We start from the raw sequence: 17,111 nt of genomic DNA on the forward strand, positions 1-17,111 counted from the left end.
GATTACATAGCTGTGGTCATTTTGAAACACATTATTTGGACTCTAAACTTTCTGGATATATGTCATACTTCAATAAAGTTATGGTCCTCTCTAAAATGCAATTCAACCTGGCCATTAAGTTTGGTTGGGGTTTTTGTTCGTTCTTGTTTTATACATTTATTTCAGAGTGTGAGAAAAAGGAACAAGATAAAACAAATTTAGATAAATTGAAATTCTTTGGTGTGCTAATTGGTTGAAGCATGTTTAGAATATAAATGGTGTAGGGACTTGCAATGCTGTCTTTGAGTGTCACCTTGCTCCTTAGTCAAGGGTGAAACCTGTTAAGAGCAATATCCTTTAATGGGGCAATAAAAAGATACTGATGTTGAGAAATTCAGGGGTTCAGATCTGAGTAGTTTTAAGTTCTGTAGTCAACCAAATGATTATGGATGGAGTCTAACATCAACACTAATGGAAAAGAAACAGCAAATGCACATCACAAAACATCATTTATCTTATCTGGATTTCACTGAGAGATTCCTGGAGGCAGAAATTTTGCTGTTACCCATTGGTAATCACAGCTTGAATACCAACAATAAGGCTGTCTCAGAATACCAGGGAAATAAAAATATTTGCTCAGCTCACTGCAGAGAGCAGGAAAAGAGACCTCTACAGTTAGGGCATATTAATCCCTTTATTTGGGGGCCTGATTCTGGATCCGGTGGTTTGCCTGTTTTCCTATTCTTCCAATCCCTGCTTTCTACTTGGAAAGTCCTGCTCTTTGGTAACATATGCCATGTTTTGTTGCCTTTTATTGACTATTCTTGAGTTGTGAAGAACTTCTAACTTTAGTTTTAAGTCTCTTCTTAACCCATAAATGTATGGTCGCAACAACATACTTAAAAGTTCTGATAAACACTCTAGTAAATTAATCTTGTATAATTTCTTAAGTATCACATTTCCTCTTCCTCTGCATTTCCAGGAAGGGCTGAAAATGCAATGAGATATTTTTATAAAAATCATATTCAAACTCTAAGTAACAGAACATTCTGCATAATAAATCTAAGCTAAAGTCAACTGTATATCCGGACATTGAAAATCTTATGTGACTTCATCCTGCAAAATCCATTTACGTAATCCATTGGCACTTCATATCCATAGTGGAGCAGAAATCACCTCAATGAGAACTCTTTTGTCTTTTAGCTTTCTTAGGGCTCAATGGACACAGACAATAGTGTGGTGAAGGCAGGGGGCAGCAGGAGCAAGGAGGAGGGGTTAAATGGGGGAAAATTGGGGACATCTGTAATACTTTCAACAATAAAGATACCTTTTTTTTTTTAAGTTAAATGATCAGGACTTCTCTTTCATGTCAATACCATTATCTCTCCTCTGCTCCCTGCCCCGCCCCCAGCAGTACTGCTTTGTCTTTGGATTGTTCTCTCTACTTACATATATCTAGCAAAACACAGATTACAAGGTAACAATTACCCATTTAGCCTATTTGTGAACAAAGTACCATCCTCATTCACATGGTTTTGCTCAAATTAGCAGGAGAGGAATTCAATATCTTTGTCTATAATTCCTTCCTTTATCTCTTTTCATTTCTCTTGTATATGGGAAGATAAAAAGTCTTTCTTTATCCCTGTTGAATACTCTAGTGTCTGCCCTGTGCCTTAGCCCTCCATTCCTTTTCTTAGCACTTTGCTAACTTAGTATAAAAGACTCCATATCATTTATTAGAAAACTGTATGTCATACCTTAATTTTTACTTGTTATACCACATGTATCATGATCTGATTACTAAAAGCAACCAGTGGTAAATAAATGTTCCCTACAAATTCAGTACTTCACCATCTAAGTAAACATAGTAAAATTATATTAAGAATGCAAAGAGTAATACATCTGTTTTTATATTTAACCCTACTATCTATTTTATTTTTATTGAATTTATTGGGGTGACATTGGTTAATAAAGCCATATAGGTTTCAGGGATACAATTCTATAATTCATCATCTATATATTGTATTGTGTGTTCACAACCCCAAGCCAAGTCTCTTTCTATAACCCTACTGTCTATTAAAATGACTTGTTATTAGGGCAAATATTAATGAAGGAAGAAGATAGAATAACATTCTTGTCTATTCAAAATGAAAAGCAGGTGAACAGCTTTTTAAAAGAATTTATAGATTGCCCTGGCCAGTTTGGCTCAGCGGTTAGAGTGTCAGCCCGTGGACCAGAGAGACCCGGGTTCGGTTCCCATAAGGGCACGTACCTGGGTTACAGTTTGTCCCTCACCCCAGTTGGGGTCGTGTGGGTAGCAACCAGTTGATGTGTCTCTCTCTCGCATCAATGTTTTTTTCTCTATCTTTCTCCCTTTCTCTCTCCTGTTCTATCTGAAGAGAAATGCAAAAATGTCCTTGGGTGAAGATAAAAAAAAAAAGAATTTATAGCTCAAGGAATTATTACCTTTATTGAACTAAAATGTATCATTTATATTATATATTCAATAACAAGTGTCTCTATAGAATGTGTATTTTTATGTTATATAAATTATGGGCCAATCTATAATGTAAATGCCATTCAGTGATTACTTACAAACTACTTTCATTTAAATATCTTTGTAGTTTAGACACTAATGTGTCACCAGCAGCCACAATTAAAGACAAAATGTATTTTTATTTGGTAATTATGCAACAGGACTGCTGCTTTATTGAGGGGAAAAAAAGTCAGATTCATAGTTCCCGGCATCATAATTTCAGCAGGAGGACTTCAAGCAACTCAGACTTAGATACCTGTCTGTGGCTGCACAGGACTCCAAATTAGGAGCTAGCGATGAGAGGAGCAGGCAGAATGGACTCCGGAGGATGCGACAGTTGTGACCACCACCTCCAGCTCCCAGGAAAAGCCGTGCAGTGGAGCAACCTGCAGTTTTGGTCTCTCCTAGTGACACTGGTTTCCTCGGTGGGCTGGTTTTGTGGTGTAACTTTTGTATCCCTGTGCTCCTGCTCAATTTCTGAGGTTGCCCCTCAAACTTCCCATCAACTAAGAGATGTTTTAATGTCCTTTCAATAAATTCCTTCTTTACTTAAATCAGAAGGAATGCATTTTAATTGTTTGCAAATAAAAACAGTGCAGCTCTCAACCACAGTCCTCATATGTCCATGGATGATCAGACGAAAAAAGCTAAACTGTAATAAATGCCTCAGACCAGTAGGAAAGATTTCTTCTGAAAGCCCAAAAGTTGAATTATGACAAGATTAAAACTCTTAGCATCAAACTCATGTATATGGAACATTTTCAGACATTTCTACTGAAACAATTTTACAATTTATTTTGACGAGCCAGAAATTTTATTCTTTGCCAATGAAACCCATGAGGGTAAAAACCGAAAGACGTATTGAGACAAAGAAACAAATTCTATTATTCTTGACCTGAAATAAGATCTCATGTCCCTTGACAACTAGCCTCCTGTTTTCCTACTGAAGTGCATTGCCTCCCAGCTATTTTAGGGGAGAAAAGTGTTCTACTTCAATTACAAGTCTGGCGAATGCTCTGGGAAGTGATCTCTGGGCTCTTTTTCCAAAATCATGGGTACTTCTGAATCTTCAGGGAAAAGACTCGAAATATTGAGCATTATATTAGAAAACAGACGTGTTTTTCTGTGTGAAAGCTACTCCAGTCTTAAAGAGAATGTGAGAAATAAAGAAGTCCGAGGAAGGAAGGCAGCTACAAAAGATAGATTCACATTGGCCATGAATTGATAATTTTTTTAGGTGACGGGCATTACCCTTGAGTTTTGACAGGGTTTGGATTTTTTTCTTTAATTCTCTATGTATTTCTTTGCTTCAGAAACTAGTAATTTTGCAAAAAAATTTTATTTTAACCACTCATACTATTTAAACACTTCATGGACTGTTTAAAGGTAGAACAACCCATATTTAAGACCCATTTAATGATCATGTAGAGCAAAGAAATAAATATATATCAGTAAAATTCATATCTTGAATTTGTTAAACAAACAAATCAAATAAGTAAACTTTATTAACACCTGCTATAATGCCTCTATAGACAGAGTTGTCTTTTATATTTACCTATTTTAAAATATTATTTTAGTTGATTTTTTAGAGAGAAAAGAAGGGAGACGGGGAGGGCGATAGAAACATCGATGAGAGAAAACACTAACTGGCTGCCTCCTGCATGCCCCCCACCGGTGATTAGGCCCACAACCTGGGCATGTGCCCTGACCAGGAATCGAACCGGCAACCTCTTGGTGCATGGATCAATGCTCAACCACTGAGCACACCAGCTGGGCCATTGTTGTCTTTTTAAAGTTTACTAAATAGTCTACTTATTATCCTCAACAAATACAGCAATAACACCAAACAAGCACCTAATATAATTTACCCATTAATTTTCATCACTTTTCAAAATGGTCAGAAATCAATAAAAGACTTTAATGTGACTTTTTACGGGTTGCAGAAAGAAGGGGAATATTTATTTGAAAATATAAACTCAAAGTGAGGTCGTTTTCTTAGAAAGACATAGATCCAAATAAATAAGGCTAACTCTTGCCACAGAAGGCAAGGCCAGATACCCTTTTATAGAGAGGGCCGGAAGAGTGTGTCCAAGCATTTATCTCCAGATCTCAACCCATAGTGTAGCTGTACTTGAAGGTGATTTTCTAATAAGAGATGTCTTATATAGGATTTTATAATGTATTATGGATGTAAGTATATATTTTTTGCTAGGAAATTATTTTTTACTAAACAGAATTTTTGATTCCTTGAACATGTTGGAAATTGAATCTATAATTTGATTTTATAGTGAACCCTGAATAAAACATTTCTATTCTCAATATCTGTTATTCACAGAAACCATGTTAGTAATGCTTACAGAACTGACCGTATGTTATGTTAATAGAGGACACTTGCCAATTTTCTCCCTCGCTTTTGTTTTCTTTTTACGTGAAAATCTACGTGTTTCCTTTTTTAAGTTTTGTCTTCCGTGAAGGTGGGAATGGGGTTGTCTTAGAATCCTGGTGTCAAAGGACAAAACTAAATATATGGTTGTTACAACTTAAGAAAGGAAGTTTTGTGATGTGTGCGCCATAAGTGAATCTGGGAGCAATAAGACGTTGTGTTGCAATGTCAAGCAGTGATTTTTATAAAAAGATAAATTTGATTTGGTCTCTGTTTATGTTTATAATTCCCCAACTAAAGATTACACACACACACTCACACACTCACAAACACACACACACAATGATACAGCACATAGAATTATATTCAATTCCTCTAACATCTCCTGTTTTCTCTTACTTCCAGGCTTTCAAGCATATTATTTCCTGTGTTTATGGATTTGTTATGACTATTTCCATCTGGCTAATTGCTAGTCATACTTCAGGCCTCAACTTAGATGTCATTTCTACTAAGAATCTCTTATAATTATCAAGATTTCCCCATCCCTTATCCCGGAAGTTTCAGTTAAATGCCTTTTCTATATGCCCCCATTCCTCGTATTATCTATTATCAGGTGCATTTATTGACAACATAAAATTTATCAGTGTACTTATTTATATCTCTGTCTAAATTGTAATTGCTTAGGAACTTTTAGGTCATGTTTGCCCTATATTTTCAGTATCTAGCAGGGTGCCTGGCACAAAAAAATATCCTCAATAAATTATTGCTAACGTAAGTTTTTAAAACAGTCTTTATAAATTCATAGTCAAAAATAGATCATGGTAGATGACAGATAATTACTGAAGTGTCACACTTGAACTAGGAAAATTGGAAAGAACAATATGTAGTACTGAGTTTGGGGAAGAGTGCACTCAGGATAAAGCTGAGTACAGGACAAGTTATGAATCCAGTAGATCGAGGAAGATTATACTGTTGCTGTGTTCATGCAGTGCTATTGAATGGGAAATGAATATGGTCATGGATCTCAGCCTTGAGATTCCCAGATGCCTGTAACCTGAAGATATGTTTCTGGGTTGGGAAGGAAAATACTGATCAAACAGCATTTGTTGAGTACCAAGGTATTAAATGAAATAAGCATTTTACTCACTCACCTAATTTAATAACCTCACTGCAACTAGGAGAAGAAGGATCAACAAAGTAAGGAAACTCACTGGAAGCCTCACAGTTCACACTAGGTCCATCTAAATCAGCAAGAGCAATGCCACTTTGTTCCTAAGGCAACAATATGATATGCTGGCTTTGTCATGGTTGACCTTATATACAAAGATCATTAATAGACTCCTAAGTTATTTTCTTTCAAATGTCTACTCTTTCTTGTATGTCTCTTACTCTTAACTGTTATTCTCTGCTGTTCCCCCAACTGCCAAAGCATTAATACCACTTCAGGTATTTACGGCACGTAGTACAGCTCAAGGAACATTACTCAACCAGCATTTGCCCCTAAAGAAAGTCTGTCCCTGTTGTTTCTTCCTCTCTCCTAAAATCTCTATCAGGTTCTCACTTATGAAATCTACTCTCCGGGTTTAAAAAATGTTATTAATATTTTTATAAGTGACCTGTGCCAGTTTGATCTTATGAAAAAAGCCAACATTTTGAAATAAAGCTACATTGCCTAGAAAACACTTTTTCTATCAATATTTTACTCCACATCTTCTTCTCAATGATATTTTTATATCCGTCACTTAATAGAATCAATCTCTCATTCTCTATCTTTTCCCTTTGTCTTTTTTAAACATGTTTTTATTGATTTTTTTCAGAGAGAGGGGAAGGGAGAGAGAGATAGAAGCATCGATGTGAGAGAGAGACATCAATCCGCAGCCTCCTGTGCACCCCCTACGAGGGATGGAGCCTGCAACCCAGGCATGTTCTCTGACCGGGAATCAAACTGGGACCTCTCAGTCCCTGGGACAACGCTCAATCCACTGAGCCACACCGGCCGGCATTCCCCTTTGTCTTTCATTCTGTCTCTCTTTAACAAACATAGAACATGGCTGAACTGACACGAGTACCTTATTTTTTGCAGAAAATTTCAAATCATCACAGCCACAATAGTTGAGAAATATTTTAGAAGTTATCAATATTAATTTAAACAAATGATTGAAGATATATATCTCTGCTACTAAAATATGGTCACTTCACCTAATCGAAGTCCTCAAAATTTTCTAAGGCACAGAGGTGTGATATAGCTGTCTTGATCTTCCTTGATTCTGAGAAATTTAAGTTATGATCTGGGCAAGTGAAAATCTTCAAAATAGTTTAACTGTGTGAACTTACGTTATTATTGTGAGCTTTGTATGTGTCTATGCTTGTGACAGTTTACAGTTTGCAAACCCATGGATCTTACCCACAAGCGGAAAAAGCTTGTTCTTGCTATCATTTTTCATAGAAAGCTAGTCATGCTCTTAATGGCAATTGTTTATAACTTTACTGAAGATTGAGGCATGAAGGAAATACATCACATACAGTTATACTACTTCATTTGCTTTCTGCTGAATTCTAAACCTTCCCTCCAGATATGTTAGTCTCTCCACCACAGTCATGATAGGATTCGGTTGTCTTCACCACCCCATTTTCTGACTTCTCTCATCAAAAGGAATGGAAATTTCAGGTTCTTCTGCTCTCCAGGAAGTCTGAAGAATACTATTGTCATTATTTTGTTAGATATGGATGACATTTAAATGATCTATAGTTTGATTTCTATATATATATTTACTTTATAATATATCATTGTATCCAACCTACCTGCTTATATTGTTCATTATATCCATAAGTGGAACATTTTTTCCAACCCTACCATTTCTAACATCTAGTCCATTCTCCAGTGTCCATTGAAAATTAATGGATTCTAGGAAACACTTTTTAAAAAATTTTTCTTGTCATAATCAATGCATCTCCATATATTAAAAATAACTTTATGTGTTTTTTTCCTAGTATGTAACTTCTTATAGCATCTAACAATGTTCACTGCTTAGAGAAATGTTATTTGATGTAGGAAAGAAAGATCTCTTATCCTTTGAGGCGACATGGAGGGACCTAGAAAGTATTATCCTAAGTGAAACAAGCCAAGCAGAAAAAGACAAATACCACATGATCTCACTTATATACGGAATATAATGAACATAGCAGTCTAAGGAATACGGTAGACCCAGAGATGTGGAAGTAGGGTACAGACTGATAACCCTCAGAAGAGGGGGTGGTAGGGGTGGGAAGAGATAAACCACAGAACTTACATGCATGTGTGCATAACCAATGGACATGGACAACAAAGCTGGGGACAGGGCGGGGGGATGGGGAGGAGGGTGTCAATGGGGTAAAAAAGGAGAAACATCTGTAACAAAAATAAAATTAAAAAAAAAAGAAATAATATTTTATAAGCTGAGTTTCCAAATTACCACCCTCTGCTTTGTTCTAACTATGTCCATATAAAGTGTATTGCAAAGGTTTTCAGTGTATTTAAAGTATTATACAACCATCACTGCTTAGACAACCTTATCCTATTTCCTCGCTATAGACCTGCTTATTCTGAACATTTCATATAAACAGGAACATTTAATATATAGTCATCTGTGACTGTGTTTTTTCACTTAGCATAATGCTTTCCGCTTTCATCCTTGTTCCAGCATGGAGCAGTATTTCATTGCTTTTTATTGTAAAATAATATACAATTGTATGCCTACGCTATATTTATCTATCCATGTAACAGTTGATGGACATTTTTGATGATCCCCTTAAGGCTACTCTGAATTTTGCTGCTACGGACGTTTATGTACAGGTTTTTTGAGTAGATGTGTATTTTTATTATTTTTTGGTAGATACCCAGAGTAGAATTTTGGGGTCATAGAATAACCCTTTGTTAAAAATTTTGAAGAACTGCCAAACTTCCAAATTGGCTGCACTTAAGAAAATATTACATTTCAATGATCAGTGCATAACAATTCTAATTTCTCCACATCCTTACCATCACGTGGTATTATCTGTTTTAGTATTATAGTCATTTTAGATGGTGTAAAGTTGTAGCTAATTGTGGTTTAGGTTTACAAATCCCTAATGACTAACAATGTTGTGTCTTGTTCTTATACTTATTAGCTGTTCATACATCTTCTCAGGAAAAAATGTCTATTAACATCTGATTTTTAATAGGGTTATTTGTCTTTTTATCATTAAATTGTAAGAGCTTTTAAAACATTCTGGACACAAATCCCTTATTAGACATATTTGCAAACATTTCTCCCAGCTCGAGAGTTGTTTTTTTCACTTTAGAAAATGGTGTTCTTTGAAGCACAAAAGATTTTTTTTTTAATCCTCACTCGAGAACACCTTTCTATTTTTTGTTCAAAGAGAGTGGGAGGGAGAGAGAGAAAGAGAGAGAGAATCATCGACATGAAAGGGACACATTGAGTAGTTGCCACCCGCACGACCCAACCAGGGCTGGGGACAAACTGCCCTGGTACATGCCCTTAGTGAGAACCAAACCCGGGTCTTTCTGGACCGCAGGCCAACGCTCTAACCACTGAAACAAACCGGACAAGGCTAAGCACAAAAGTTTTTAATTTTGATGAAATCCAAGTTCCTTTTTTTTGTCTTCTGTTGCATGTGCTGTTGTTGTCATGCCTCTGCTTTTGATAAGAATCTTTTGCCAAATTCTAGGTCATGATGACTATATTTTCCTCTAGGAGTTGTGAGTCAATCTTTCTACACTTACTGGTGATCGTTATTTCTTCCTATAGATTCAAGGTACTGAGTGGAATATTTTCATTTCATCCTGAAAGACTCCTCTTATTATTTCTTACTAAGCACATATTATAACAATGAATTCTTTGGTTTTGTTTATTTAGAACTGTGTCAATATTTTCTGCATTTTTTTTAAGGAGTATTCTTTGCAGTATAGAATCCTTAGTTGACAATCTTTTCCTTTCAACACTCCTAATATGTCATCCCACTGCCTCTGGCCTTCAGATGATCAGAGATTTCTGAAGATAAATTAGCTGTCAGCGTTATTCAGGATCATTTGTGTGAGACAACGAGTCACTTTCCTCATCCTACTTTAAAGATTTTCTTTGTCTTTAGTTTCTGACCATTTGATTATGGTGTAACCATGTACAGATCTCTGTGGGCTTTTGGATGTCTAAATGACTGCATCTCCAACATTATAAAGCTTTTAGGCATTATTTCTTCAAATAGTCTTTCCCTTTCTCTTTCTCTATCTCCTCTCTTTCTGAGACTCCTATTATGGGCATGGTGGGCTACTTGATGGTATTCCACCGATCTTTGAGGATCTGTTCACATTTCTTCACTCTTCTATCCACTCCTTAGGTCCACGACTCAGATAATCACATTTGACCCATTTTCAAATTAACTGATTCTTTCTTCTGCCTGTTCAATCTATTTCTGTGACCCTCTAGTTAATATTTCATTTTAGTTATTGTACTTATCCACACAAGAATTTATATTTTTATAGTTTCCATCTCTTTTTTTTATAGTTTCTAATTGACTACACATTATTTCTACTATTTCTACTTTTTCTTACTGCATCGAACATATTTATAATAGTTCATCTAAAGTTTTTGTTTAATGAGTTCAATACTGAGTTTCTTCAGATGATTTCTGTTGATTTGCTTCTTTTCCATGTACATGTGGCATACAGTGTTGTTTTTTTAATGTCTCATAAGTTTTGTTATTATATTAATATTAGTCCCTTTATCCTTACTGGGATGCCCAAAACTTTAAAAAAATATATTTTTATTAATTTGTTTTTGTTACAGATGTTTCTCCTTTTCCCCCCATTGACACCCTCTTCCCCATCCCCACCCATGCCTCATCCCCAGCTTTGTTGTCTATATCCATTGGTTATGCATACATGCATATAAGTTTAGTGGTTTATCTCCTCCCCCTCAACACTCCCTCTTCTGAGGTTTGTCAGTCTGTATCCTACCTCTATGTCTCTGGGTCAGTTTTCTTCATCAGTTTGTTCCTTTTTTTCACAAATAAGTGTGATCATGTGATATTTGTCTTTCTCTGCTTGGCTTGTTTTGCTTAGCATAATACTCTCCAGGTCCCTGCATGTCGTCTCAAATGATAAGAGATCTTTCTTTCTTACAGCTGCATAGTACTCCATTGTGTACATGTACCACAGCTTTTTAATCCACTCATCTACTGATGGACACTTGAGTTGTTTCCAGATCTTAGCTATTGTAAATAGTGCTGCTATGAACATAGGGGTACATACATTCTTTCTGCTTGGTGTTTCAGGCTTCTTAGGGTATATTCCTAGAAGTGGGGTCACTGGGTCAAATGGCAGTTCAATTTTTAACTTTTTGAGGTAACACCATAGTGTTTTCCATAGTGGTTGCATTAGTCTGCATTCCACTAGCAGTGTACTAGAATCCCCTTTTCTCCACACCCTCACTAACACTTGTTGTTTGATGATTTGTTGACGGTGGCCATTCTGACAGGTGTGAAGTGATACCTCCTACTTGTTTTAATTTGCATCTCTCTGATGATTAGTGACACTGAGCATTTTTTCATATGTCTCTTGGGCTTTTATATGTCCTGTTTGGTGAGGTGTCTATTAAGGTCCTCTACCCATTTTTTTTTCTTTTTCTTTTTTTTTTTTATCCTCACCTGAGGATATTTTTCCATTTTTTGTACAGATAGAGTGGGAGGGAGAGAGAGAGAGCGAAACATTGACGTGAAGGGACACATCGAGTGGCTGCCACCCGCACGACCAACCAGGGCCAGGGACAAACTGCAACCGAAGTACGTGCCCTTAGCGGGAACCGAACCCGGGTCTCTCCGGACCGCAGGCCGATGCTTTAACCGCTGAGCCAAACTGGCCAGGGCCCTCTACCCGTTTTTTAATTATTCTTTGTCTTCTTTTTTGTTGAGTTGTATGAGTACTCTATATATTTTGGAAATTAATCTATTATCTGAAGCATCATTGACAATTATGGTCTCCCATAAAGTGGGTTCCCTTTCCATTTTGATGGTTGTTTCTTTTGCTGTGAAGAAGCTTTTGAGTTTGATGTAGTCCCACATGTTCATTTTTTCCTTTGTTTCTCTTCCCTTAGGTGTTGTATCAGTGAAAATTCTGCTTCATATGATGTCTGAAATTTTGTTGCCTACATTTTCTTCTAGAATTTTTATAAATTCATGAGTTACATTTAAGTCTTTTATTCATTTTGAGTTTATTCTTGTTTATGTATAAGTTGGTGGTCTAGCTTCAGTTCTTTGCAAGTAGCTGTCCCATTTTCCCAACGCCATTTATTGAAGAAACTGTCATGAGTCCACTGTGTGCTCTTGCCACCTTTGTCAAATATTAATTGAGCACATTGTCTCGGGTCAATTTCTGGGTTCTGGGTTCTGTTCCATTGATTGATTTGCCTGTTCTTGTGCCAGTACCAAGCTGTTTTAATTACAGTGGCTTTGTAATATAATCTGATATGTGGTAATGTGGTCCCTCCTACTTTATTCTTTTTTTTTTTTCAAGATTGCTATGGCTATTTGGGGTCTTTTTTAGTTCCATATCCAAAACTTTTATGTATTTGTATAACAGCTATCATCAGCTACTTTACCTGAATAGTATCTGTCATGCTTTACACTCTTCCTATGCTTCATTCATTATTTTCTTATTTTTTTCAGCAACAAATACTTTGCATGCTATTTTTTAATCTCTAATGTAAGCTGTCTCAGATAACTTTGGGAAGAATTTGGAGAAACAAAAATAAAATGTATTCATCAGACGAGGCCATCAATTTCATTGGGAGTATAAAATACATCTTATGTATCTGTCATTGGCCTCTCTTTGGCAGGAACAAATTTCAAAATCTGAAATATTGAGACTTATCATCTAATAATTACAGCAAAGTAAAACAATGATAAATGTGTAGAAGCACTTTAATATATGCACACATTTAAACAGAAAGCCACAAAGAAGGTATATATTGATGTTTTGATTAAAAAAATAGTTTTGTTCAGATTATTTAATATCCTAAAATATTCAGCTGGTTATCTCCAATATATACATTTTCTTAATCTAAATTGCCTTGGAATTTGTTTCTGAAATTATATGACAAAGATAAAGTTATAAGATTGAAATAAAATCCTAGTAAGATTGCTCAATCATATTCAATAACATAGTTTATTTAAAAAACCTTTATGCTCATGTTTTACTTTCAAGTAAAATCACAGTTTGTTTCACTAATTTCATTCCTGTAGCTAACATTTCCTTAGAGACAAATATCTGGTATCCCCTAGGCTAATGTGCTCTGCCTCCCAGCAAATTATCTGATCTCAGATGTCACCTAATAAATATAAATATTGTTTTAAATATGTTTTCAAGTACTACTTAGCAGTATTTCGTTCATCAGAAAATATTTGGAGTGGCATCAGGGATTCAGTTGCCTTCTTTTTAGGCTATATTTGACATAATTAAAATTAAAAGCAATGAAATAAAAGTGGGAAAAAAAACACAACTACAACAGCATCTTAGCCCTGCTATTTTATTAAGTAATGTATCTTGGAGTAGTTTTCTAATGTCTGTGTTTACTTGTGAAATATAGGTTTTACTAATTAACATTTGACTTATGGCCTCTTTTAAAAGATACTATTATTTTGGATGTTACCCTCAAAATGTAAGGTGTTAAAATTGTATTAATTAGGGAAAATTAGCGAAGGCCAAAGTAACATCACACCTTTCACAAACAGCAAGCTGCACATTTATGTGATTACAGAATACACACACACCCACACACAATACACATGTGAACACACATACATGCACACAATGCACCCATTTTACTTACTATTTATAAATACTATGTAAAAAACCATAGTACCTAAATGCCATTACCCTCTACTTATGTTTCATTCCTTTCTATGATTTGCAGGTATTCCCCTCTGACAGAATTGCCAAGGCCTGTTAAACACACTTTAGCTACAATGGTCAGTTGCTAAGGAATTCCTATTTACACCAAGCAACTTTTTCTTTAATCGACAGGAAATCTAATGAGCAAAGAATAAAATACACAGTAAAGAAAATTTATTTTCTCAGATGATCACTGCTTGATGAGATGACCAATCAGATTTTAAATTCAACACCAGAGGCCTCGTTTTACCCTTCTTCCTACTTGTCAATGTAGAAATGCTCTCTTTTAAAGGGCCTTTTTCATGTTGAGGGTCCTCTTTTAGAGTTAACAATTGAATCCTGTCCTAATTCTGCTCATCTCTTTCTGAAAGCTTTTCCTTGTTCCCACTCCTGGGTCAGCTCAGAATAATCCTCAGAGTGTGTGTGTATATATACATATTCACACACACTGTAAGGATTATAATAAATACATATAACATCTGTTTCTATGTATATGAATGTGTATGTAATCTTTCTGAGTTCTGTTCTCAGCCTTTAATCTTCTCAACCAGCATACATTCTTCAGTCCTAAATCTGTGTCTGCAGCACCACACACAGCTCAGTGAGGAGGGCTGGCCTAAGTGGAGAAGCATCCAATAGGTGCACAGAGAGCAGAAAGTAAATATGCCATCATCTTTCCTACACTTCTCCTCCCCCACAATCTGCTTTTCCCTCTCTGTTCAGTAGTTTGGCCACCGGTCACGGTAGTAGTAAAACCTGCTAATCGATATCAGTATTTTAGACACATCTCTCTCAGCAGTTTGTCACCATACCAATTCAATATTATTCTGCAGATATGTCATGTATCATGTTTTTCCTTCTCCATTTCCTACCTTAATTCAACATTTTATTACCTTTTTTGGACTATTAGTATTGCCTCCTCAGGCTATCTCTGACTTCCAATTCCTGTCCAAACTCTACCTCCACCAGCCAATTATTTCCCGTACTAAGTTAGAGCTATCCTTATCAGACTTGAAATTCTAATCATGTTTTTGCTGTGATTAAAACTCAATTCACACACATTCAAATGGCATTAAATGGGTCTCAATTCTTTGAAATTGCATCCACGGCTATTTATGTGTAGCTCAACATTTCTCAGCAGCACCTCTTTCAAATCCAGGTTGTTTGACTCCAGAGTCCATATACATTTAATTAACAGGATATTCCCTCACACAAGTACATTAGTGATCAAAAATATGTCTAATAGCTAATACCCGATTTTAAATTATAATGAAGACACTAGACTTCTAAATCTAATAGAAAAACAACAATAAGTGAACTTCCAAATTATCTTGAACCTAGTCTTGCTTGTTCTGGAAGTGGAGAGCTCACTATAAAGCAATGGTTGTAAACTGGGTTGTAAATGAAACCAACTAGTAATCTTTAAAAGAATCCTAATTTAGAGGCTGCAGCCTTGGCTTAATTAGCACCCAAGTCTCAGAATTATTTTTATTCTTTGCAGATATCCCAATATACAGCTTAAAGGTGAGCACCACTGCTATAAAAGGCTGGATATCTGGCTTCAGACCAGAGCATCTCTGTCTTTCAGTTAAAAATTTAGAAAGTGGTTTTCAGCTTCCCATTTCTTACCTATACATAGTAACATACATTCATCTTTTGCTCTTTGTACTGAATAGTAGCCAGAAGTAGTTGGTCATTTTGTGATTTCTAAAATACTGCTCACCAATCCACTCTTGTTTATCAACACTGCTTGTAATAATACTGCTCCTTTAACCATTCCTCTATGGACACCTGTGTCTGACTTAGTGAAAAACTGCACAGACTGAATAGCACAGTTCTTGGAGTCCACTCCTCTTTTCACATGAGTCACCAGCTTGGCTGTGGCGATCAGTCTTCCACACTTCACTGCTGGGTTTAGTGGCCTAAGTGCATGTGTATCTAAATCTGTTTCAGTTTCGGGCTGTGCTCTTGGCTTTAGGAACACAGTCAGTTCTGCAGGTACTGGTAAGAGGTAATGCCCAAATTTTATTTATCTTCTCTATAGAAAGGGAACCATATCTTTACCATAAAATCATCAAATGTAGCAAAATGGATCAGGCCAAATCTTTATAAACAATTGAAATGAAAAAACAACAATGAAGAATCCAAAGGAATATTCTTATCTATAAGAATGAAAAACAAGGATCTTATTATTGGAGTCTTAGATTCCAATGATGTAGGCATTTTAAAATTTTTTTATACTGGAAGTATCTCCAAATTTAGTGATATGTGAAACCTCTTTTTTCATCAATGTGAGATTTTTGAAACAAGTGCAGGTTACACATCAAATGGATCTGCTAGGAAAAAACATTGGAAGGATAATTTAGAATCAGTTCTCAGGAGAATAACGCCCCACATATCAAATAATATTTAAATAAGATTACTTAAGAAATTAAGATTCACCTAAAAAGTAAGCATAAGGAAAATTACTGAAAGACCATTATTACTTTTATTATCACAGTGTTTGGAGATAGTACATTGGGGTCATTAATGTTGTTAACAAGAGGATTACAGATTCATATTTGCCAAAAGTACAAAAACTGTCCTTTTCTGTTTGTTACTGAATAGCATTAAAGAGAGAATTTTACTTGTATAAACTTGCTAAAGCAAATTATGAGACTTATTCACTTGGACATTTATTTTTCTCTCTAACTCCACAAATAAACACGAGGCACAAGCAATGTTTTGACTCTATTTCTACATGATACAATTTTTAAATTTCTAAGGTTTAATTTATTTTACCATGTTTCTCTCTCAGGTTTCTCTACAGAATGTCCTGTCCAACGGTCAGTCCCCTCAATATTTATTTGGATATAGCAAAAATAGGTAATCGACTTTCTACATATATAACAAAGATACCTGGTAGGTAGCAGCTGGAAGAGAAGGTTGAGAGTTCCTGAGAATGGAAGTATTTCAGACTTTAAATAACCGTGAGAGCCCTCCAAGTTTCTGTGTAATTGGCATAACCTGTCTTAACATGTACATGATTAACCTTGCCCTAGATTTCACTTACCAATGTTAGAAATGGTATTTTTGATGAGCATCCTGCTATTTCTGGTTAAGTTTTATCAGCTAACATGCATTTCATGTTTTAAGTTAAGGAAGTGACAGTCAATAATTTTATAACAGTCAGTATATCCTTCTAATAGGGAAATTAAAAAACAAAACACTTATTAACAGAATGTTTTCAGCTTAATAAACCAGATCTTTGGACCTTTTAAACAGTTTTAAGTATTAAAAAAACTATGTTT

General features: G+C 35.6%; 1 protein-coding gene across 1 annotated transcript in view; it reads right to left on the bottom strand.

Moving 5' to 3' along the window:
• LOC118630052 (protein ZBED8-like) overlaps positions 1–16,904 on the bottom strand; it is a 123,682-nt gene extending 106,778 nt beyond the window's left edge. Inside the window, 2 exon segments of the mRNA XM_036261747.1 lie at positions 15,545–15,822; positions 16,874–16,904. Of these exon segments, the coding sequence (XP_036117640.1) occupies positions 15,545–15,822; positions 16,874–16,904 (309 nt within the window).
• Between the last annotated feature and the right edge of the window lie 207 nt (positions 16,905–17,111).

This window comes from Molossus molossus, unplaced genomic scaffold, assembly GCF_014108415.1.
Source record: "Molossus molossus isolate mMolMol1 unplaced genomic scaffold, mMolMol1.p scaffold_m16_p_14, whole genome shotgun sequence".
Lineage (NCBI taxonomy): Eukaryota > Metazoa > Chordata > Mammalia > Chiroptera > Molossidae > Molossus > Molossus molossus.